Source organism: Musca autumnalis, unplaced genomic scaffold (genome assembly GCF_047663935.1).
Source record: "Musca autumnalis isolate F117 unplaced genomic scaffold, ASM4766393v1 scaffold_2, whole genome shotgun sequence".
NCBI lineage: Eukaryota > Metazoa > Arthropoda > Insecta > Diptera > Muscidae > Musca > Musca autumnalis.
Genome location: NW_027411755.1, coordinates 42,724,388 through 42,750,545, shown reverse-complemented (window position 1 = coordinate 42,750,545; position 26,158 = coordinate 42,724,388). Strand labels below are relative to the sequence as shown.

Genomic DNA, 26,158 nt, shown 5'->3' with positions numbered 1-26,158 from the left:
TGGCAAATTATATTGAAATCGGATCAGATTTGGATATACCTCCAATATATATTTTTGGCCGATTTAATGTATTTTATGCATTAAACACCTTATGTATGTCCAATTTCAATGAAATTTGAAATATGTGGCGGAAATTGATCTACAAAAAAATTTGTCAAATTATATTGAAATCGGTTCAGATTTACATATAGCTCCTATATATATTTTCGGCCGATTTCATGTATTTGATGCACCAAACACTCTATGTAAGCCCAATTTCAATGAAATTTGGAATATGTGAAATTTAAATGTGTGATTGATATTGGCCTAGAAATATATGTGCCAATTCATATCGAAATCGGTTCAGATTTGGATATAGCTCCTACGTCCGATTTCATGTATTTGAGGCACCAAACACGCTATTGATATCCAATTTCAATAAAATTTGGAAAGTGTGAATCAACATGGTCTAGAAATACATGTGCCAAATTATATCGAAATCGGTTCAGATTTGGATGTAGCTCCCATATATATTTTCGGCCGATTTTCCGCATTTGATACACCAAACACGCTATATATGACCAAATTCGCTGAAATTTGGAATGTGTAACAGAACTTGGTCTAGAAATAAATGTGCCAAATTCTATCGAAATCGGTTCAGATTTGGATATAGCTCCCATATATATTTTCGGTCGATTTTCCGCATTGGATGGACCAAACACGCTGCATATGTCCAATTTCGCTGAAATTTGGAATGTGTAACGGAATTTGGTCTAGAAACAAATGTGCCAATTATATCGAAATCGGTTCATATTTGGATATTGCCCCTATATATATATTTTCGGCCGATTTCCTGTAATCTATGCACCAAACACTGTATGTATGTCCAATTTCGCTGAAACTTGGAATGTCTGACGGAATTTGGTCTATACATAAATGTGCAAAATTATATCGAAATCGGTTATAATTTGGGTATAGCTCCCTTATATATTTTCGGCCGATTCGCTATATTTTATGCACCAAACACGCTATTTATGTCCAATTTCAATGTAATTTGGAATGTGTGACGGAATTTGGTATAGCAATGAATGTGCCAAATTATATCGAAATCGGTTCATATTTGGATATTGCCTATATATATTTTCGGCCGATTTCCTGTAATTTATGCAGCAAACACGCTATGTGTGTCCAATTTCGCTGAAATTTGGAATGTGTGACGGAATTTGGTCTAAAAACAAATGTTCCAAATTATATCAAAATCGGTTCAAGTTTGATTATAGCTCCCATGTATATTTTCGGCAGATTTCTTGCATTTTGTGCACCAAACACGTTATGTATGTTCAATTTCATTGCAATTTGGAATGCGAGACGGGATTTCGTGTAAAAATAAATGTGCAAAATGATATCGAGATCTGTTCAGATCGGAATATAGCTCCCATATATATTGTCATGTTTTTGTTACATATGTCTAATTTGAATGAAATTTTGAAGATACTTAGAAGTCATCATTATATACACAAGTACGAGTACTTATAGTTGAGAACGAATTGACCAAGGCTACAGCATTAAATATTATATCTTTGAGAGACTTCTTAAGAATAATGTTTTAATATGATATAACTAAATCATTATTTGAGTAAAAATTTTGAATACAAGAGGAGTTATCCTAAGAGTAATAATAAGTCCCATTTATAAAATAAATTACAACTATCCTCAAACGTTCCTAATTTTATTCACTCCAAATCCAATCTGTAAAAAAAGAGAAATTAATATTGTTAGAGTATATAACTACCCTAGGAATACTTATAGTCGAAAAGGCTTTAGGAGGAGTGTTACGTCCTGAAACATACAAAAATACCATAGTAGCTCCAAAACAGCCCTGAATGGGTAGAGAACGCCTTCATATCTCCTATATTTATACGTTAAAATATTAAAAAAGCATTGCATTATATTTTATCTAAGTCGGGGTAGCAAAGCGCACCGGGTTCAGCTAGTATATATATATATATCATTATAATCAGCACTAACTTGGGCAACATTTTCAAAACTATCATCAATGGCCCTTACACGAACTTTTGTACAGGAAACACCCTGAGAAATACGCAGATGTAGACCACATAAGAACTTCATCTAAATTTGGATATTATAAAATACAAAATTTGAACCAAATTAGTTACCCCCTTCGAAAATTATGGGTAAGTGCGCTTTTTATGTTGGACCTCTTAGAGTTCTGTAGAGTTTGTGGTCATTATCACAGGAATTATGGACTTTCCCACGGAAAATTATATATATTTGTAATCAAAACCACAAGGATTTTTTTAGACCGATATACTCCATCATTGAACTTGATCTAAGTTTGGATGAAATATGGCAATGTGTTTCTGGTCCATATTTTTTAAGTAATTTTTCTGATATATAATCTCTTATCATTCCTCACTAGTGCATGTTTCTTTATTGTTCAATATTTTCAAGCAACGACATTTCATTGATGTGATTGTCTTAAAGATTAATAACATAATTATTGAGGGAAAACCGCTAATTTTTGTTTCATTCTATAAAGCACCCAAATGTAAAGATAGTGATTATGCAGAATTTTTAGAAAACCTTTTTTGTCGCTATGGTAGATATCCATGTATTTTGGTTGGTGATGCCAATGTAGATATTTTATCATCAAACTTTTCGTCAGAGTTGCTTAATTTGTTGATGAACTTTGATTTTAAAAATTGTCATGATCTTATCACTCGCCCTTCCAGCAATACTTCTATAGATCACATTTATAGTAACATTTATAAGCCCATGTATATTGATTCTATAGAATCTGATCTTTCAGATCACAATGTCTTACATTTTAGAATGGAATTGAATATACGCAGTAAAGAAGTTGATTTGAAATGTACTCTTGTGTGTGATTATGAGAAGTTGGAAAATCGTATTAGAAACTCAATTGATAATTTGTCACATACTGGCGACCCGTCAATAGATACGGAGAATTTGATAAAGTACTTAGGCGACATTGTTGATTCTTGTTCAGTACAAAAGCGACGGAAGATAAATGCAAAACAGAATATTACTCCGTGGATAAATGGTAATTTGCAAAATTTAATGTTATATAAAGAAAAACTTTTAAGTATGAGAAGAAAAAGAAATAATGCCAGTATTGAGATGAAACTTAAAAGAATCAGCAAAGTTATAAAAATAGCCCTTAATGAATCATGGAATAGTTTTTATACTAACACTTTGAACGACATGAAAAATGATCCAAAGAAGTCATGGGGATTTATGAACGAAACACTTGGTAGAACTTTCTCAAAACAAATAAATATTCAAAGTTCAAATGGAGATTTGATTCAAACCGATAGCATTAAAGCTGATTTGCTTAATACACATTTTATAGAGTCAGCGAATTGTCTAAAACTGCAAATACAAAATAATTCAAGTGATAATATTAACGATTTAAGAACCATGGTTAGAAGCAATCATACATTTCGGCTTACTTATACTACATGTGAGGAAGTTGAAAGTATAATAAGTACTCTGTCGCCAAGAAAAAGCTGTGGTCACGACAAACTTTATCCTAAAGTGTTTTTAACAGCTAAAAGCTTCATTGCACCAATTCTCACCAATATTTTTAATGATATGATTGATACTACTACTTATCCTGATATCTTGAAATTGCATAGAATCATACCAATCCCAAAGGAAACGAAATCAGTCAATGTGGACCAATTCCGTCCCATCTCAATACTTCCGATTATTGACAACATTTTTGAAAGAGTTTTACATACCCAATTTTTTAAGTATTTTTCAGAAAAAGACTTATTAAATAAATTCCAATATGGATTCCGTAAAGGTTGTGGCACGGAGGAAGCCTCTGTTAATGTTATAAATTACATTTGTAAAGGAATAGATGATGGGTATAAAGCTGTAGCCGGTATATTTTATGATTTGTCTAAAGCGTTTGATCTGGTTGATCATGAAATTCTTTTGGAAAAGCTCATGTTTTATGGTGTAACAGGAAATGCGATATTGCTTTTGAAAAGTTATTTAAGCGATCGCAGACAATATGTAGAGGTTGGTGAGATGAAAAGCTGTGTGCGTAATGTTATATATGGTGTTCCGCAGGGGAGCGTTTTAGGACCTCTTTTATTTTCGATTTATCTCAATGATTTAAAGAACCTTAACCTACATGGAAAAATGTTCATTTATGCAGATGATATTTGCGTTTTATATCCTTATTCCCATGAAACGGTGTTAAAACCATATTTAGAAAGAGATTCGTCATTAATATTAGAATACATAAGACTGAATCGGTTATATCTTAACACCAAAAAAACACAACTCTTAAGGTTTAAACCTCATTTCGGGTTCAGCAATGAGTTCAAAATATATGTTGGTCAAAATGAAATTAATGAAGTTACGCATGTTAAATATTTGGGACTGCATTTAGATGGGAAATTATCATGGGACCGCCATATTAAAGTACTAAAATCAAAAATTGCTCCAGCTATTGGCATATTATATAAATTCAAAAACAAATTTGATAGTACAACAAAATTGCTTATTTATCAAGCATTAATTCAGAGTCAATTGAATTATTTAATCATAATTTTTGGTTATAAAAAATCAACCGAATTTAAATCTCTTCAGCGTATGCAAAATCGAGCCTTGAAGGTTGTAGCAAACTTGCACATTTCTCATTCTACTGTAGATTTGTTTAGGACATGGTTCCCTACCATATTACCACTACATGGAATTTATAAATATCAAATATTGATATACATGTTTAAATGTATACACAATATTGGGCATCACACAATCATATTTTCCAGCGGACATCATGCTTTTAATACCCGCTATAGAAACAATTTGCAGATTGCCCTTTGTCAATCAGAAACGTCAAAGCAACGAATTCAATACACTGGTCCAAAAGAATATAATATCTTGCCTCAACATATTAAGGACATTGATGTATTTTCTGTATTTAAGAGAACTCTAAAGCAGTACTTATTGCAACATGTAATTTGGAATTGAATTGTAATTAATTTCATTTATTGTAAGGAGCATATTAATTGTAAACATTGCCAACTAGCCTCAATAATGCCAAATGGCGCTGAGGCACTATGAATTGTACAATCCTTATATATAAATAAAATAAAAAAAAAACAAAAAAAAAAAAAAAAAAAAAAAAAAAATATTCACGTCTTTTTATCCACTCTCTCTCTCTCTATCTCTCTCTCTCTCTCTCTCTTTGTCAATAAATAACAAATTCCATTCCATTACAAATCAATAAAATAGTATAAACGACAGAATGTGCAAACTGACGTCAATTGGCATTTATTTGACCATTTGTTCACTTTATTGACCTCTACTGGTCCCCACATTCATTTAAATCATAGCAACTGGACCATTTGACAGCTGTGGTCACTCTTTGTTCGTGGCACTGCACACCAACATAGTACATGTGTTGTATCTACCGATTGTGACACATTAATGTCATTTTCAGCTGACAGTTTTATTTGTTAGTCAATGAGATTATATATGTTGTGTTGTAGTTGTAGCAGTGTTGTTGTCATCGGTGCAAAGATTTCCGTATGAACAAAATGTGGTAATTTTTATACATTTAACGGGGCATAATTGAGGCGCTCAGCGCCAAAATGGCCTAACCCCCATTCTCAAAAAAATCAAACAGGCTATAAAGATCTTACCGGAACCTTTTGAAATAAATACTAAAAAAAATCCCTACTGCATTGTATAACACTAGGTTATACTACGTGCTAAAACAATGCAATATGGAGTTTTTTAGTATTTATTTCAAAAGGTTTCGGCTAAATCTTTATAGTCTGTTTGATTTTTTGACCATGCGGGTTAGGCCGTTTTGGCGCTGAGCGCCTCAATTACGCCCCGTTAAAGGTATAAAACTTATCACACTTTTGGTTCATACGGCCTCAATTCTTGCACACTTGTATTGTGACACGAGTAAAGACGCCGTTAAGTTCGGACGGACTGACCGACGATTAGTTTCTTTCGTTTTTTACCCTCCACCATAGTATGGAGGGTATATTCCGTTTGTCATTCCGTTTGTAACACATCGAACTAATCATTTGCGATCAGGATAAAATTCTTAGACGATCTAGCCAGGTCCGTCTGTCCGTCCGTCTGTCCGTCTGTTGTAAGGATAAAATTCTAAGACGATCTAGCCATGTCCGTCTGTCCGTCTGTTGTAATCACTCTAGCGTCCGCAATAATTGAGATAGAGTGCTAAAATTTTGCACCCGAGGGTCTTTTTTCCATAGGCAGGTCAAGTTCGATGATGGGCTATATCGGTCCACTCTTTGGTATAGCCTCAGGATTTGAGGTATTTTGACGTTTTTCGCCACATTTGCAGACCGAATTAGCTATAATTTGGCACTTAGGGCTCCTGGAGGCCAAGAAACATATCTACAAAAAAGTATGTATATAGGTCCAAGTTTTGGTATAGCCCCCATATAACGGTACCTCCCGATTTGAGGTATTTTGAGTTTTTACGCCACATTTGCAGACCGAATAAGATATAATTTGGCATTTAGGATACATGGTTGTCGAAAAACATATCTACGAAAAAATATGGATATATGTCCAAGTTTTGGTATAGCCCTCATATAACGGTTCCTCCCGATTAGAGGTATTTTGGTGTTTTTCGCTACATTTTCAGACCGGATTAGATACAATTTGGCATTTAGGGTCTCTGTAGGTCAAAAAACATTTTATCAAAAATTCCACGTCCACGTTTTGGTATAGCCCCCATATAAAGGGAGGGAAGGGAAACTAATTATTCCATTTTTACTTTCTATGTGTATATAATGGTGGAGGGTATAAAAAGTTCGACCAGGTCGAACTTAAAACTTTTTTACTTGTTGAATATACTAATGTCTTCCTTCACTTAGGCTTATTCCTTGAATATGTAAACTGATGAAAATCACTTTATGTTTTTAATGTTCTGCGTGGAGGTTCTCTACCCATTGATTGTTTAAAATCCCAAGTTACATCCACGTCCTAAGTAAGTCATCGTTTTTCTTTACAAACCATGGAGCAATATGTAAAATTTTCTGAATAGAGGTTTGCATTCTTGAAATGACAGTAATCTTGGTTCGAAAATTTGACAAAAACACCTAGAATTGCAAAAATTGAGCGATACCAGTTCAGGGAGGTAGAGTAAAATCTGGATGTACATTGAGAGTTTTTTTTTCAGAGTATGTTTTAGTATTTTCTGGTGACACAAAACTCAAATTAGCAACCAAGTCGGTAGAAAAATGTGAATAAAATCTTCGAAAAAATTTAAATCTGGTGGTAATACGAAATTTCTGTCATTTCGGTTAAACAATGTGGCTAAAACTTGCAAAATACCGAACATCGGAAGAAGTCGTTCGGACAGACACATTTCTGGTGGAAAGTTGTATGCCCCCAACGAAGACTTTATGTGAAATTTCAGGCATGTCGTTTGCATATTGAGGTCACGACCTTCAAAATACCGAAATCGGAAGGTACCGTGTACTTGAAAAGTACAAGACCGACATTACTGCCATACAGGAAATACGATGGAACGGGAAAGGCGTCACAACAACACCTAAAGGTGACGCACAGTTTTATAGCTGCCATGACACAAAGCATGAGTTTGGTTGCGGATTTGTAGTTGGTCGGAGGTTAAAACATCTGGTCTCCAGCTTCAACCCAGTGAATGAAAGACTCGCTGCATTTCGATTAAAAGCAAAATTCTTCAAGATCAGCTTTATTTGCGCTCATGCTCCCAATGAAGACAAGGACGAACAGACCAAATATATATTTTTTAAGACCTCTTAGGAGAAACTTATGACCGTTGCCCTGCCCATGACATTAAAATTATTCTAGGCGATTTTAATTCCAAAATAGGAAAGGAGAATATCTTTGGCCCAACAGTCGGGAAATTCAGTCTCCACAGTGAAACATCTGACAATGGTATGAGACTGATACACTTTGCAGCTGCAAGAAACATGGTAGTTATCGGTACCAGATTTAAGTATCTCGATATTCATAAGGGCACCTGGCTGTCGCCAGATCAAAGAACAAGAAATCAAATTGATCACGTTGTGATAGATGGAAGACATGCATCAAGCGTGTTGGATAAACGATCGTTCGGAGGTGCAGACATAGGCTCGGACCACTACCTTGTTGCAGCAAAGGTACGTACCAGATTAAACGTAGCAAACAAGGTGCGAACAGACACAACACGGAAGTTGGACATCGGTAAGCTGCAATCACAACAGATAGCCACAGTATATTCCACTCAACTGGCCCAACTGCTTAATCAAAGCACTCCTCGTCCCGATAACATATCAGGACAATGGCAAAACATTGCCCACTCCATGCAAACAGCCGCAAAATCAGTACTTGGATACCAGAGACCTCCACCAAGGAATCTATGGTATGACCAGGAGTGTCGTGCTGCTACCTATGAAAAATGCGGCATATAGGGCTACTTTACAATCAGTAGCAACGCGTAGCGCACGAGAGAGGTATCGGGAGAAAAGGAGAGAGGAGAAACGTCTTTTCCGCAGGAAAAAGAGAGAGATGGAAAAGCGGGAGTGTGAACAAATCGAGATGTACAGGAGATAGAATGAAGTGCGAAAATTCTACCAAAGAGTCAAACATCAAACTGATGGCGTTGGAACTGCACATCCTCCTGTAGAGACCAGCAAGGTAATCTGGTAACTGATACAGATAGTGTGCTAAGGAAATGGAAAGAGCGTTTTTCCAAACTGTTGGTATCCAATAGTAGCGAAGTCGACGAACATACCACAGATCCTATCCCAGAAGATGGTGTTGAATGTATACCACCCGGCCAAGATGAGGTAAAGACAGCAATAAACCGGCTGAAGAATAATAAGGCAGCAGGAGATGATGGCCTACCAGCTGAGCTGTTTGAAACCGGAGGCGGACGCTAATTATTTGTATGCATAAGCTAGTTAGCTCCATCTGGCAGGAAGAACGCGTACCCGATTGGAACCTGAGCATCCTGTGTCCCATCCATAAGAAAGGAGATAAGACTTTATGCTCCAACTTTATGCTCTCCCTATCGCTTACTAGATAGTTTAAGGGATATAGTGCGAACGACTAAAGCCCATGGTGAACGAAATAATTGGACTATACCAATGCGGCTTTAGACCTGGCAAGTCCACCATTGACCAGATATTTAGCCTGCGGCAAATCCTGGAGAAGACCCAAGAGATGCAGATCGACACCTACCACCTTTTTGTCGATTATAAAGCAGCCTTCGACAGCTCGCTATGTTCAAAGGTATTCCAAGCCATGTCTGAATTTGGTATCCCCGCAAAGCTCATTCGGCTTTGTAAAATGACTCTAACTGACACAAGATCTTCAGTTAATATAGGAAAGAACCTCTCCGAAGATTTTTGTACCAAAAGAGGTGACAGCCTTTCGTGTGATCTTATCAACATCCTGCTAGAAAACGTTATACGAGAGGCAAACGTCAAAAGAAGTGGCACAATCTACACCAATAGACACATGTTGATGATATAGACATCATGCGGCGATCAGTAAAAGAAGTAACTGATACCTTTATGAAGGTCGAAGGAGAATCTGCTAATGTAGGTCTGGCAGTAAACGGTGAGAAGACAAAGTTAATGGTGTCAACGCGCAATTCGTTCATTGAGCTCGGACCAACTGTGGAAGTTGGTTCCTATAATTTTGAGGTAGTAAAAGACTTCGTCTACCTCGGCACCTCCGTAAGCACAACAAACGACATCACTTGTGAAATATAAAGAAGAATTGTGTTGGCCAGCAGGTGCTACTTTGGCTTAAGTAAGCAATTTAAAAACAAAGCCACAACTCGTCAAACAAAAATAAGCTTTACAAAACACTGATACTACCCGTGCTGAGGTATGCTTCCAAAGCATGGATACTTGCGCAAGCAGATAAGGCAGTGCTTGGCGTGTTTGAGAGAAAAATTCTTCGAAATCTGCATTGACGGTGAATATCGACGTCGTATGAACCACGAGCTGTATCTGCTATACTACGACATCAATATAGTTAAACGTATTGCGATGCAGCGATTTTGTTGGCTAGGCCATATAATATGAATAAGCGGTGATGAACCCGCTAAAAAGGCGTATAAATTCGAGCCACATGGCGGTGCACGCAGAATTGGCAGGCCAAAGAATAGATGGCGCAAACAAGTGGATGAAGAGGTGACAAGGCGCGGTATTCCAGAAAGCGAAGCACTAAACAGAGAGAATTGGAGATCCTTTCTTAGTTCGGTCTATGGAACAAATGTTCTGTAATGGGCCAGCTAAGTAAGTAAGTGGGGAGGCACCGGAAGGAGTTGATCGATAAGTACGATATTTGAACTCTGTCTATGATTCTATGTGGATGCTGCGCGGGAACTGAGGTGGTTTGTACAGGCATATTACCCTACAATTGGTTGCAAAATACCAATAAGAAGCATTAAAATCCCTAAAGTAGACTTTGGTTGGACCCTGATCCAAAATTCTTCAGCAACCACTTAAAGGAATTTTAATTATTTCCAGCCATTCAAATGCCTGTAAAAAGCGATTCTAAAGAAGATGGTGTGACTATGTTGTTACACATCAGTCTATCATCAAGACTGGCGAAATGAATACAAATTATTTTCCCTTTCGATTTGTATTTTCTCGAATTAGTCATCTTAGGTCCCATAAAATATATGCATAAGTATGTTTTGTCTTCTCGATCTAAGCAACTGTCTTAATTGAAAAGTAAACAATGAATAATTTTTAGCACTTGAGCGCTGTCAACACTTGAAATTTCACATTCAAGTACATTTTTTTAAAATTTTGCTAAATAAATAGACTCAGACTAATTTTCAATGAAATGTTGTCACAATTTCACTTAATTTTTATTTTCAATGAAATTTTTTAAGACTTTTGTTTTTTCGTGTGGCAAGGAAGCAATTAGAATAACACAATGCAAGCATGGATGTATAATAGGGTGGATTAAAAAATGTCTTTATTAAAAAGGTATATGAATGCAAAAAATATAAATAGATTCTCCATTCAGGAAAAAAAACCTTTTCAAAGTTATTCGACGACATATGTTTAATGAGCGTGTACATTGAAAAAGTCCATATTTACACTAGGCAATTTTCCTTGCGGCAATTGTCAGTTTGATGGGGAGGGAGGTGAGGCATATGGTAACCCTTTGCCTCAACACCCCCTCTCACCGAAAAACTGACAATTGCCGCAAGGAAAATTGTCTAATGTAAATATGGACTAATATTTTTAAGTTAAAAATAAAAATATTAAGAATGTCATTTTCAAGCCCCCCTCCAACGAACATCGAAGCATTGATGATATTGTTTGATGTGTTTAGAATTTCGCTGAGTTTTCTTTGAAATATTAAATCGATCTATCCTGATCTGCAGACTAGCAATAATTACATTAGATATTATTTATGCATCTATATGTGCATACAGCAAGGTCTGAGGAGAAATGAAACATATTTTCTTGAATGCATGCACTCACGCAAATATCTCATTCACACAATTTGCAACCACTCTTTGCCACAGATAAGTCATCATGGCTGTTCGCTTTGACAGCTACAAAACAGTTGCCAAAAGACATTTCAAGCAAAAGTGCGTACGACAGTTTCATGTGTGTGAGTGTTTGCGCGTGATTTTAGCAATTCGTTAATTATAAATTATTTTTGTAATTTTTTAATGAGTCATGAAGACGATTTTGCTTTTAGTAATGACGAGTTGAAATGGGAAATAACAATCGTATTTGAAAACAAATTTTAGATACCTTTAGTTCTTTACTTTTAGGGTTCCATAAAATTCCACAAAATAATTTAAATTTATACAAACTAATTCTTGGAAAGTTGTCTGAGAAAACAAGACAATTCGTCAAACCTATTCGACAGACACCCTGGAAATCACTGTCAAATGTCAACATACATACCTCAAATGAATACCAGAATTTAAATCGTAATTAAATTCATTATCATCATCATAGGCATTATCACTCTATTACAAACCATTACCAGTATACATTCTTCATGCAATCCCATATGAATATCGTCTCCCCCCTACCCACACACACTCACATACATCATTTACAATTTACCCCCAACTGTTTGACAATCAAGCAACAATCAAAATTGCAAAATACTACTAACAACAATAAAAAGCGTAAAGAATCGGAATACATACGATACTACTTAACTGTCAACTTATTTGTGATTTAATAAAATGACACTTGTCACATTGACAAAATGACAGCATCATTTAGCTGTCATACTATCATTCTTCTCTTTTTCATATGAACAACAAAATAACAAAACAGCGACAGCAGCACCAGCAGCTACAGCAGAAGCACACGAATGTGTTGTTCTGTACTTCAAAAACAGATATTTCACAATACATTACATGAATGTGATATACATACATACAGCATACTAACATATGGAAGTAAAGGTAGGGGGATATACTTACATACAAACGTATCACATGGTTTACTGTAGATAGGGTCGTTGTATAAGAAACGAATATTTTAGGGATACCCAGCAAAAATCCTCATTACAAAACCCCCTACTAACTCATTATTTTTAAAAGGGCATGTCGCGCGAAATATTTAATTATTTGTTGACCACTTAAATAAGTCGTTAAATAACTATGTCTGATGTCCGACACATCGGAACAATTTCGGAATCAAAATCGTTCAGATTTCGTTCCGATTTCTAAACGATTTTTCGTAGGGGAATTCATTCAGATTTCAGAGAGAATGTCGGAAGTAAATTTCCCTCCGAATATGCTACTGTTTTCTTCCGATTTCGGTACGAATTCGGATCGATATGTCAGAAACAAATTTCCCTTGGCACCACAACTACGTTTTGTAAATATCTAACAAGGACACATTGATAACATTTTAGTTTGTTGTCGAAAAACAAAATGCTTGGTCTTAAAATTCGCATTTACAATTTTTAAATATTTTTTGCATTTATATTGCAACATACAAAAATTCAACCTAGTGCTGATAGACTTAACATATTCGTACACAAAGTTTACATTGATCTACTATAACTACAAAATGATAACAACAGTGAAAATCATTAGATGCGTTTGAAATTACAATCTTCCAATAAAAAACATAACAAAGAAAAATTGACCAATAAAAAGAGGCGTCAGAAAAAAAATTTTCCTTCGATATTTATAGGACATTATTCCAAAATCGTTTAAAAATCTTTACGAACATTCGGAAGGTACCACAGATTTTCATACGATATTGATCAGAAATCTGTACGAAAATTCGGAGAAAAAAATTCGCACTCCGAATTTCCCAAGGATTTTCTTCCGATTTAGTTCCGAATTCGGACCGAAATCGATCCGATTGCGCTCCGACATTTCGTTCCGAAATTATGTCAACCACTCCATACAATTTTCGTTATGATTTCGGATTAGAAATCGGACGTATCGTCCGAATTTTGTTCCGATTTCGTTACGATTGGTTTGCGGGGACTTATTTCGCGCGACATGCCCTTGTAAAAATAATGGGATAGTAAGGGGTTTTATAATGGGTATTTTTGCAGGGCAGGGACTTTAATGAAATTTTTGAGTAGAAATATAAATTGAATATCGTGACACGGTGGTGCAATTATATTATTCACACCCGTCTTCTACACTAAATGCTGGGTTCGATTACAAAGCCAGGTAACCTCACATTTTCTACAATGCACAGTGGTCCCTTGTATGGGAAGGCGCGACAGTATATGCTAAAAATAAGTAAAAAATACTTTAGCAAAAAAAATATCAATATGGGTCCAGTTGTTCCTATAGCCCCCATGTGGCGGTACCACCCGATTTCAGGTACTTTAAAACCTTTATCTCGGTATAGCTCTCAAATTACGATACCTACCCATTTCAGGAATTTTGAAGATTTTATCAACATTTTCGGGCCGAATCAGTTGTAATTTGCCACTTGGAGTTCTCAATGATCAACAACCTTCTCCGCCAAAAATTGTGGTCTTAGATCCAGGTTTCGGTATAGTCCTCATAACGGTACCTCCCTATTTCAGTTATTCTGAGTTTTTTATCTACATTTTCGGTTCGACTTGGTTGTAATTTGCTATTTGGAGTTCTTAGTGGTCAAAAAAACATCTCCGACTGGTATCGTGGACATAAAGCATGAAGTCATCTGTACACACTATTAACTAACTAAATACAAACAATTTTGGTATAAAAGTGTGTTAAAATTAACGTTAAGTTGACTTTTCTGCTAATGTCACTAATAAAATCGGGATGTCCTTCCCCCACGTATGGGGAATCTCAGAATATTTTAACAACACTCGATAGTGCCTTTAGCAATACCTTATATAGAAAACTTATTTCACATTTTTAAATGAAATCGAGTAATCTATTAAAGTGCATTTATTGTCCCTAATTAGCTGGCCGCCAATGTATATCAAAAATATACAAATGTAAAAAATACACTCATAAGTAGATCCCAAAACAAAAATGTCTAAATCTTAAAAGAAACAAGTAAAAAAGCGTCAGTAGGCTTTGCCGACAGAGATATACCCTCAGCCAATGTGAAGTGAAACTTCCATCTAAGGGCAGATCATATCGACGCCTCCAAACAATAGTATGCTAAGTCGACTTAGCATGTTTTCAAGTTCTTTACATTTTTGCAGTTTGCTTTGTTTTTGACCAATTGGTTGTAACGATTCGTTTATTTATTTTAGATGGGCTTTTTTGTTGGACCAAATCGGTTGAACAGTTCGAGAGTTATCGTGGCATAGGGTTTTTTACACCTTTCGGGCTGTTTTTCCAAGAAATATGCACTTGCCCCTGAAATAACTTTCACCGTCGTAATGGAGGTAGCGAATGCAAATGGCTTCAGCCAAAATCATAATGATTCGAGAGCAGGTCTTAAAGTGAACTTATCCGAAATTTTGTGTGGGAGGTACCAGAAGGAGTAGACAAATATAGTCCATATTTAAACATGATCTATGTCTGGTAGATATAATAGGATGTGCAGAGTATGGATTACATTGGACACTCCCTTCTCTAGTTATCGTGCGCACAATTTATCCGAACATTTTTGAACTTTTGTGAGGGAGGTACCTGAAGGAGTGGAACGATATGGTTTATCTTCGAACATAAACTATGTTTGGACAAAATATTATGAAGGCCAATTTTTGGACAGAATTGACAGATCCGTTCAAGATTTATCTTGTGCTCCAGCCACTACACACGATGTCATAGGGGTTTTTTGCTGAAAGGTGCAAAAAAGTCAGGAAGTATGGACTTGCCCCTAATGAAACTTGTACCGTCCTATGGCGGACAGTGAATACAAGTTGTTACAACAAAAATCAAACCGATTCGAGTGCAGGTCCTAAACTAAACTTTTCCGAAATTTTGTGTGAGAAGTACCCGAAGAAGTGGACCAATTGAGTCCATATTGGAACCACATTTAAGTCTTGTAGACATTTCACGATGTTCGAAGTATGGGCCAAATTGGTTACTCCCTTCAAGAGTTATCGTGTGCACAAATTTTCCGAACATTTTTGAACTTTTGTGGGGGAGGTACCGGAAGGAGTGGACCGATATAACCCATCTTCGAACTTAAACTAAGTTTGGCCAAAATATTACGAAAGCAAAATTTTGGACCGAATCGGTTGATCCATTCGAGAGTTATCGTTCATGTTTAGGTACAGTCCCCATATAAAGATACCTTCAGAATATCAGTATTTTGTTAATTTTGCCTACATTTTTTTGACTGAACTACCCGTAATTTTAGATTTGAGGGTCTTAGGGGTCACAACACTTCTCCACCAAAAATTGTCGACATAGGTCTATGTTTAGGTATATCTACATATAACGGTACCTCCAGATTTTCGGAATTTTGAGGATTTTAGCTGATGGAACTATCTTTAATTTGACATTTGAAGTTCTTACTGGTCACAAAACTTCTCCACTCAAAATTGTCAACATAGGTCCATACTTTGATATTTGTATATGTATGTGTAACCAGATAGACATGATCGTTTTTACAGGTCAATGTACCGGTACTAAAGCCATCAGTTTGATGTTTAACTCTTTGGTAGAATCTTCAGATTTCACCTGATGTATATGTCGGTTTTCCACACTATTGAATTTATATGCCTTTTTCCTGCGGACAAATTATTTTGTTCTATCTCCTTTCTTCTCGAAACCTATCTCATGCGCTTAGCGTTACTACTGACCACGTATAACGGGATAGGTCGCTCAATGGTATGCTATGGTCAGCGAATATAAGTGCAACGATGATCGTTTTGAAATGGTTACCGAAGACTCCTTGTGGTCTTGTTAACAGCGATATATATAATGTTTTTGTGGGTAAACCCAAAAGCTCTCGAAAATTATATAGTGAACAACTATAATGAATGATTTGCACGATAACTTTCGAAAGGTGGACTCCTAAAATTAAATCCAGTTCTAAAATGAACGGCCTGAGCCACTGATTAATTTTTACTCGAAGTACTAACTATAATTGTGGATTACTTCTTCAAGGATCTAAAAGTAGATTAGACCTGCCAATTTACTTTCGATATGACAATGTATTGCTCATATATTGATTCATATTTGTAAGAGAATTATAACACATCTAGCAGAAGTTCCGCAATATGACTGATTCAATAACAAAAAGCAAAATATACATAGGTAATATTTTCTAATGAATTCCTCCCTACCTAATAAGCTCTGTAAAATATAGATGATATCTATCAGGACTACAAATGTGATTTCCTTCTGCAAAGTTATCTGCAGGATCGAATGATCTGTTGTTGTGACCGCACATTATGTGTTTGTATATTCGTTTCCTGTTTAGTCAGGATCTGGTTCCATCTCAAGGTTTAGGTATCTTTCTGTTTCGATAGGTTGTAACCACAAAACTACTAGAGTTAGTTGAGTATGTTTGACAGGGCAGTTATTCTGCACCATGTCACCAAGCCTTGCTCTATAGGAATTTAGACTGCTGCACCGTCCCAAACATTGTTGAGCCAAAACTACTCTGACGTTCTTTAGCTGCGATAGATTTGTTATGTACTCAAAGACCGCATTCTTTTTTTGTGGCATCTGTGACTGTGTTTGTGGGAATGCTATTCAAAACTGAATATCTGGGGGCTCTCTTGTACCGTTGGATCTCTCTCTAGAGTATATGGTCCACTGATGGTTTTACCGTTTTTTCCATCGCTGCGCACACTGGCGCCACATAGCTTACAACATTCCCATCTATCGCGTTATATGTGGTCAAAAAGGTCTTAATCCTCACACCATGTGTAGGCGGCTCGGGACTAATAGACCTACATCTCACCTTGTCGCAGACAACTGCGACATGCGCCGATGACGAGAACGTAATGTCGAATCTCAGGCTAGTTAGTGGTCGGAATGTTGTTACCACCGACAAGGACATTTAACTCTGTTCTCATCTCAGATGTCCATGTAATTAATAGAATGGCCGCAGATTTATTGGCAGATTCAGACTTTCGCGAATGATATTATGTAGGGTACACAACGCCAGGATCGTACACACATCGCTTTGTTCGTTGCAATCTCAATGCCAGAAAGTTAGAGTTTAAACAGTTCTGGGGAAATCTCCGAACCTTGTGGAACTTCCTATTTAACTCTGCGAGGCGTCGATTTCTAGTTCCTGAATCCCAAGTACGAGTGGCGTTCACGCATATAATTGATTTTTCACTGATTCAAACTTGACCGGAAGGTTTTTAGCTCAATGTCCTTACACAGGACGGTGTGCTTGACATTATCGAAAACTTTTGGTAAATCGAGCAACACCAATACTGTCTTATAGTATGGCTTGCTTTGGTTAAGTCCCCGACTAATACGTGTAGAGGTGTCATGCAGCGCTGTTGTAGTGTTATACTGTTACGGAAACCATGCTGATGATCAGCAACTGGATAGCTATTTCTGAAGCTGGGTAGGTGTAAGGCCTCAATAGACTTTGCTACGGGTGACAAAAGCGAAATCGGTCTCTACGATTCACCTTTGCTACCATCCTTGGTTTTCTTCAATAGCGGGAACACCCTGTCCATTTGCCGGACTTCAGACACCATGTGGATGGCTAGCGACAGGTTTAGAACTTTATTAAAAATTTTAGGGGTAATGCCTCAATAGGCTTTGCTACGGGCGACAAAAGTGATATCGATCTCTACGATTCACCTTCGCTACCATCCTTGCTATTCTTCAATAGCGGGACCACCCTGTCCATTTTCCGGACTTCAGACACCAAGTGGATGGCTAGCGACAGGTTGAGAACTTAATTGAAGTACTCAACCCCCGTTTCATCCATTTGCTTCATCATTACCAAGGAGATTCCATCAGAGCCTAACGTTTTGGGAGATTTAGCGTTCGTAATGACACCTCTTCGTCAAAAGGACTACGAAAACGCGACAAAATCGATTAGTTGTCAATGAGAGTCATTCTGAACGACGTTTTTGCATAACATTTCGAAGCTGAAAAACGTCATATTGTGGTACTTTTATAGCTGTTCTTAGAATAAAGGACGAAAATGACATTGAAGGAAGCGAGATAGAAGGTCGAAATGCTCTACGAAAATAATCCTCATTCGATTTGACTGAAGACATGTCATCTCATAAATAAGCTAAAACAACAGTTAACAAAGATATAACGCTAATTTCAGATGCCTTATAGGATCTGCTGCACAAATTTCATCACGCTAGAACTCGGAAGTTCCATTCACTGCGGATCTGTCCTTCGGGATTCTTAATATTCATACCAAGGGCTTTCATCCCCAAAAGCAATTATCTCTGCCCCCGATTTTCACCTCCATTTTGTGATATCTTATGAGGCACTAGTATTGCGTTTTTTTTAAAACATTCTTAATGAGAGCGTTTTTAATCATTTAGATATGCTTGTAATTCCCTGAAGAGCCTTTTAATGATCTACATATTTGCAAATATTTTCAAAAAACTCTATATATACACAATAAGTTAGAATTTTCATTTAAATACTAAAATTTTGTCAGTTTATGGTTTAAGAAAAATTTTGTAAATCTCTCAATGGCGTAGGGAGTACTATTGAAGCAAACAAAACTGAGATTAAAAACTACTTTTCTCTATTTACCCACTCGATAATTTTGCTCTTCTTTGTAAAGCTGTTAATTAAAGAATGTCGAAGGCTGCAGTTCTCTCTGTTGAACAAAATTGCCATAACAAATTAAAATGTCCTTATAGCATAACCCTATTGCCTGTCATGACTGAAAGTGACAGCAACGACCCAGGCATTCATTTAGACATTCATTCATTTACACAGACACAAAATACTTGGCACCAATCTATATAAAATGCAGTCAGGCTGGCTGTCAAGCAAACAGCCAAAACAACCAACCAATGAGACATTCAACAAAATAATAGCAACAACAACAGAAATAGCAACAATAATAGCAATTTCAACAGTAGCGTCAATCTATATTTCAGATACAATTGTAAATTAACAAATGTACAAATATTACATGAATACTTTTTGTTGTTGTTGTTACTTATTAAATGACAATGCCGCTCGCTGCTGATGATGATCACTGTCATGTTACTAATTCTGTCACATTGACGACTACAACACACAGCTCTTGTGAGTATGACAATGCTGATGATGATGATGATGACGATGTTGATAATGTGCATGTCAAAGATGCCGCAACGCGGAGAATTAAGTGGGGCATTTGAAATGCTTGAACAAATTGAATTTAAATGTTTGAATGAATGAAAGCCTCAAATGACTTGAATGGTGGTCGGATTTGTGTGTGTAATAATTTGTTTTTCTACAATTTGGTCAATTTAGCACCAGCAAAAAAGTTTTTTTTGTTGCACCAGCATGGCGTGATAATTTCGAAGTACCATGTCGGGATAAGTGCCAATGTAAGTGAAAAAATTCATATGCAAAGATTTCAAGTGAAGGGAAATAAAAAGAGGGCATGGGAAATTTTTAGTTGGTGAAGTTTTTATTCATGGGGAGTTTAGTTGGCATTTTATTAAGGCATTGTTCCCCAAAATTCTGTAAAATCTGCAATATACAATTTTAATATTTTGAGATATACAATTTAAATTTTAAAATTAAAAAATCTTTTCACTTGACCACCGACTTCTATGACCAACAAATAAATAAGTTCTGTTGCTGATAGCCCTTCCTTTGTCGGCATAATAACAACAGCACCAATAATCTCTAATACAAACCCCAAAAAATAATGGACGGAAAAAAGCTTTCAAAAGAGTCAATAAGCTTGGTGAAATATTTACGATGACACACTTATGAGTGGTATATTGGGTGCCATGATATACAACGACACGATAAGCCATATATATTTTTGCCAATTTTTTAAACTATCGGACCATTTAATTTATAGCAGGCCATTGAGGCTACCATAAAAACTTCATGGCTGTATAAATTATTATAGGCTTGGCCTGTCATAAATGTTTTGCGAAGTGGCATAATCTTCAATCAGTAATTTCGTTTATATATAACAATGGAGACAATAATTTGCGCAAAAAGAAAGCAAACATGAAAGGGGAGATAAGTAGCCGGCATAAATATTTTTCAGGTTCTACTTATTTATTTCTAACAAAAAGGAGATTTTTTAAAAAGTGGATTTTTTAAAGATTCTTTTTAAAACGTGGATTTTTCAAGAATTTTTTCAAAACGTGTTTTTTAAGGATTTATTCAAAACGTGGATTTCTTAAAGAATATTTTTTAAAACATTTTTTCAAAACGTGGATTTTTTAAAACATTTTTTCAAAACGTGGATTTTTTAAAATATTTTTTTAAAACGTGGATTTTTTAAAACATTTTTTTTTCAAAACGCGGATTTAAAAAAAAATTAAAACGTCGATTTTTTAAAGAAAAAGCGGATTTTTAAAGAAAAATGGAAAAGCGGATTTAAAAAAAATTTAAAACGTCGATTTTTTAAAGAAAAAGCGGATTTTTAAAGAAAAATGGAAAAGCGGATTTTAAAGAATTTTTTCAAAACGTGGATTTTTTAAAGAATTTTTTGAAAACGAGGATTTTTTAAAGAATTTTTTCAAAACGTGGATTTTTTAAAGAATTTTTTTCAAAACGTGGATTTTTTTAAAGAATTTTTCAAAACGTGTATTTTTTAAAGAATTTTTTCAAAACATGGATTTTTTAAAGAATTTTTTCAAAACATGGATTTTTTAAAGAATTTTTTCAAAACGTGGATTTTTTAAAGATTTTTTCAAAACATGGATTTTTTAAAGAATTTTTTCAAAAAGTGGATTTTTTAAAGAATTTTTTCAAAACATGGATTTTTTAAAGAATTTTTTCAAAACGTGGATTTTTTAAAGAATTTTTTCAAAAAGTTGATTTTATGAAGATTTTTTTCAAAACGCGAATTTTTGAAAGTTTTTTTTCAAAACGTGGATTTTTTAAAGAATTTTTTCAAAACGTGGATTTTTAAAAGAATTTTTTCAAAATTTGAATTTTAAAATTTTTTTAAACATGGATTTTTTAAAATATGTATTCAAAACGTGGGTTTTTTATAGAATTTTTTCAAAACGTGGATTTTTGAAAGATTTTTTTCAAAATTTTTTTTCAAAACGTCGATTTTTAAAAGAAAAATTTTCAAAACGTCGATTTTTAAAAGAATTTTTTCAAAACGTGGTTTTTTAAGATGTTTTTTTAAAACGTGGAAGAATTTTTTCAAAATGTGGAAGAATTTTTTCAATACGTGGATTTTTAAAGATTTTTTCAAAACGTTGAAGAATTTCTTTCAAACGTGGATTTTTAAAGATTTTTTCAAAACGTGGAAGAATTTTTTCAATACTTGGAGTTTTAAAGATTTTTTCAAAACGTGGAAGAATTTTTTCAATACATGGTTTTTAAAGATTATTTCAAAACGTGGAAGAATTTTTTCAATACGTGAATTTTTAAAGATTTTTTCAAAACGTGGAAGAATTTTTTCAATACGTGGTTTTTAAAGATTTTTTCAAAACGTGGAAGAATTTTTTCAAAATGTTTAAGAATTTTTTTTAAATATTTTTTTTTTTCAAAACGTTGATTTTTAAAGAAGTTTTTCGAAACGTGGAAGAAATTTTTCAATACGTGGCTTTTAAAGATTTTTTCAAAACGTGGAAGAATTTTTTCAATACGTGGTTTTTAAAGATTTTTTCAAAACGTGGAAGATTTTTTTCAAAACTTTTAAGAATTTTTTTTACTATTTTTTTTCAAAACGTTGATTTTTAAAGAAATTTTTCGAAACGTGGAAGAATTTTTTCAATACGTGGATTTTTAAAAATTTTTTCAAAACGTGGAAGAACTGTTTTCAAAGCTTTTAAGAATTTGTTCAAATCGTGGATTTTTTACAACATTTTTTTAAATCGTGGATTTTTAAAGAGTTTTTTCTAAACGTGGAAGAATTTTTTTTCAAAAGGTTTAAGAGTTTTTTCAAATCGTAGATTTTTTACAAAATTTTTTTAAAACGTGGATTTTTGAAGATTTTTATCGAAACCAGAATTTTTACACAATTTTCTTTTCAAAACTTGGATTTATGAAGATATTTTTCAAAACCTTGATTTTTTAAAGAATTTTTTTCAAACGTGAATTTTTTAAAGAATTTTTCAAAATTTAGATTTAATTTTTTAAAATTTAAAAAGATTTTTTCAAAACTTACATTTCTTAAAAATTTTTTCAAAACATTGGTTTTTTAAAGAATTTTTCAAAACGTGAATTTTTTCAAAACTTGGTTTGTTTAAAGATTTTTATTCGAAACGTGGATTTTTTAATGAAATTTTCCAAGACTTGGATTTTTTAAAGAATTTTTTCAAAACGTTGATTTTTTAAAAAATTTTTCAATACGTGGATTTTTTAAAGAATTTTCAAAACGTGGATTTTTTAAAGAATTTTCAAAACGTGGATTTTTTATAGAATTTTTTCAAAACGTGGATTTTTTAAAGAATTTTTTCAAAACGTGGATTTTTTAAAGAATTTTCTCAAAACGCGGATTTTTTAAAGAATATTTTTCAAAACGTGGATTTTTTAAAGAATTTTTTTCAAAACGTTGATTTTTTAAGGAATTTTTTCAAAACGTGGATTTTTTAAAGAATTTTTTCAAAACGCGGATTTTTTAAAATATTTTTTCAATACGCGGATTTTTTAAAGAATTTTTTCAAAACGTGGATGTTTTAAAACATTTTTTCAAAACGTGGATTTTTTAAAACATTTTTTCAAAACGTAGATTTTTTAAAGAATTTTTTCAAAACGTGGATTTGTTTAAGATTTTTTTTTCAAAACGTAGATTTTTTAAAAAATTTTTTCAAAACGTGGATTTTTAAAGAATTTTTTCAAACAGCGAATTTTTAAGGATTTTTTTCAAAACGTGGATTTTTAAAGAATTTTTTCAAAACGTGGATTTTTTAAATAATTTTTTCAAAACGTGGATTTTTTAAAGAATTTTTTCAAAACGTGGATTTTTTAAAGAATTTTTTCAAAACGTGGATATTTTAAAGAATTTTTTCAAAACGTGGATTTTTTAAAGAATTTTTTCAAAACGTGGATTTTTTAAAACATTTTTTCAAAACGTGGATTTTTTAAAACATTTTTTCAAAACGAGGATTTTTTAAAACATTTTTTCAAAAAGTGGATTTTTTCAAACATTTTTCAAAACGTGGATTTTTTCAAACATTTTTCAAAACGTGGATTTTTTAAAACATTTTTTCAAAACGTGGATTTTTTAAAAAAATTTTCAAAACGTGTTTTTTAAACATTCTTTTCAACAAGTGATTTTTAAACATTTTTTTCTAAACGTAGATTTTTTAAAACATTTGTTCAAAACGTGTTTTAATGCATATTTTTCAAAACGTGTATTTTTTTAAAAATTTTTTAAACCGTGTTTTTTAACATTTTTTCAAAAAATGGATTTTTTAAATTTTTTTTTCAAAACGTGGATTTTTAAATATTTTTTTCCAAAACATGGATTTTTTAAAACAGTTTTTAAATTGTGGATTTTTTAAACAATTTTTCAAAACGTGGATTTTTTAAAACATTTTTTCAAAACATGGATTTTTTAAACATTTTTTTAAATCCTGGATTTTTTAAAACATTTTTTAAAATGTAGTTTTTTTAAACATTTTTTTAAAACGTGTTTTTTTAACTTTTTTCAAAAAGTCTACTTTTTTAAACAATTTTCAAAACGTGAATTTTTTAAACAAAAATTTCAAAACGTGAATTTTTAAAAAAAAAAATTAAAACGTGTTTTTTTAACATTTTTTGAAAACGTGGATTTTTTAAATATTTTTTCAAAACGTGGATTTTTTTAAACATTTTTTGAAAACGTGGATTTTTTAAATATTTTTAAAAACGCGGATTTCTTAAATATTTTTAAAAACGAGGATTTTTAAATATTTTTAAAAACGTGGATTTATTAAAACATTTTTTAAAACGTGGTTTTTTTAACATTTTTTCAAAACGTGGATTTTTTAAAACATTTTTTCAAAACCTGTTTTTTAAATCTTTTTTCAAAACGTGGATTTTTTAAAACATTTTTTCAAAACCTGTTTTTTTAAACATTTTTTGAAAACGTGGATTTTTTAAAACATTTTTTCAAAACCTGTTTTTTAAACATTTTTTCAAAACGTGGATTTTTTAAAACATTTTTTCAAAACGTGGAATTTTAAAAAAAAAATTTTTCAAAAACTGTTTTTATACCCTCCACCATAGTATGGAGGGTATATTAAGTTTGTTTTTCCGTTTGTAACGCATTGAAATACTCATTTGCGACCCTATAAAGTATATATATTCTTGATCAGGGTAAAATTCTAAGTCGATCTGAGCACGTCCGTCCGTCCGTCCGTCCGTCTGTGGTAATCACTCTAGCATCCACAAAAATGGAGATAGGACGCTGAAATTTTGGGAAAATGCGTCTTTTGTTTGCAGGCAGGTCAAGTTCGATGATGGGCTATATCGGTCCACGTTTTGGTATAGCTCCCATATAACGGTACCCCCCGATTTGCGGTATTTTGACGCTTTTAGCTACATTTTTAGACCGATTTAGCTATAATTTGACATTTAGGGTTCTTAAGTATCAATAAACTTATATAACAAAAGTTGTGGACATAGGTCCACGTTTTGGTAGAGCCCCCATATAACGGTACCCCCTGATATACGGTATTTTGACGTTTTTAGCTACATTACCAGACCGATGTAGCTATAATTTGACATTTAGGGTTCTTAAGTGTTAATAAACTTATATATTAGAAGTTGTGGACATAGGTCCACGTTTTGGTATAGCCCCCATATAACGGTACCCCCCGATTTACGGTATTTTGACGGTTTTAGCTACATTTTCAGACCGACTTAGCTATATTTTGACATTTGGGGTTCTTAAGTGTCACTAAACTTATTTAACAAAACTTGTGGACATAGGTCCACGTTTTGGTATAGCCCCCATATAACGGTACCCCCCGATTTGCGGTATTTTGTCGTTTGTAGCTACATTTTCAGACCGATTTAGCTATAATTTGACATTTATGGTTCTTTAATGTCAATAAACTTATGTAACAAAAGTTGTGGTCATAGGTCCACGTTTTGGTATAGCCCCCATATAACGGTACCCCCCGATTTACGGTATTTTGACGGGTTTAGCTACATTTTCAGACCGATTTAGCTATAATTTGACATTTAGGGTTCTTAAGTATCAATAAACTTATACAACACAAGTTGTGGACATAGGTCCACGTTTTGGTATAGCCCCCATATAACGGTACCCCCCGATTTACGGTGTTTCGACGTTTTTAGCTACATTTTCAGACCGATGTAGCTATAATTTGACATTTAGGGTTCTTAAATGTCAATAAACTTATATAACAAAAGTTGTGGACATAGGTCCACGTTTTGGTATAGCCCCCATATAACGGTACCCCCCGATTTACGGTATTTTGACGGTTTTAGCTACATTTTCAGACCGATGAAGCTATAATTTGACATTTGAAGTTCTTAAATGTCAATAAACTTCTGTGACAAAACTTGTGGACATAGGTCCACGTTTTGGTATAGCCCCCATATAACGGTACCCCCCGATTTACGGTATTTTGACGTTTTTAGCTACATTTTCAGACCGATATAGCTATAATTTGACATTTAGGGTTCTTAAGT

At 33.9% G+C, this 26,158-nt stretch overlaps 1 protein-coding gene across 19 annotated transcripts in view; it reads left to right on the top strand.

Moving 5' to 3' along the window:
- Nucleotides 1-26,158, top strand: part of elB (zinc finger protein elbow B) — a 239,354-nt gene that overhangs the window by 199,568 nt on the left and 13,628 nt on the right. Inside the window, exon 1 of one of the 19 annotated variants that reach the window (XM_073967617.1) lies at nucleotides 15,666-19,914. The exons of the other annotated variants lie outside the window; for them this stretch is intronic. Within the exon in view, the coding sequence (XP_073823718.1) occupies nucleotides 19,759-19,914 (156 nt within the window). The 5' untranslated portion in view covers nucleotides 15,666-19,758. Of the gene's footprint in view, nucleotides 1-15,665; nucleotides 19,915-26,158 lie in introns of those variants that run through there. 19 annotated transcript variants of the gene reach the window in all.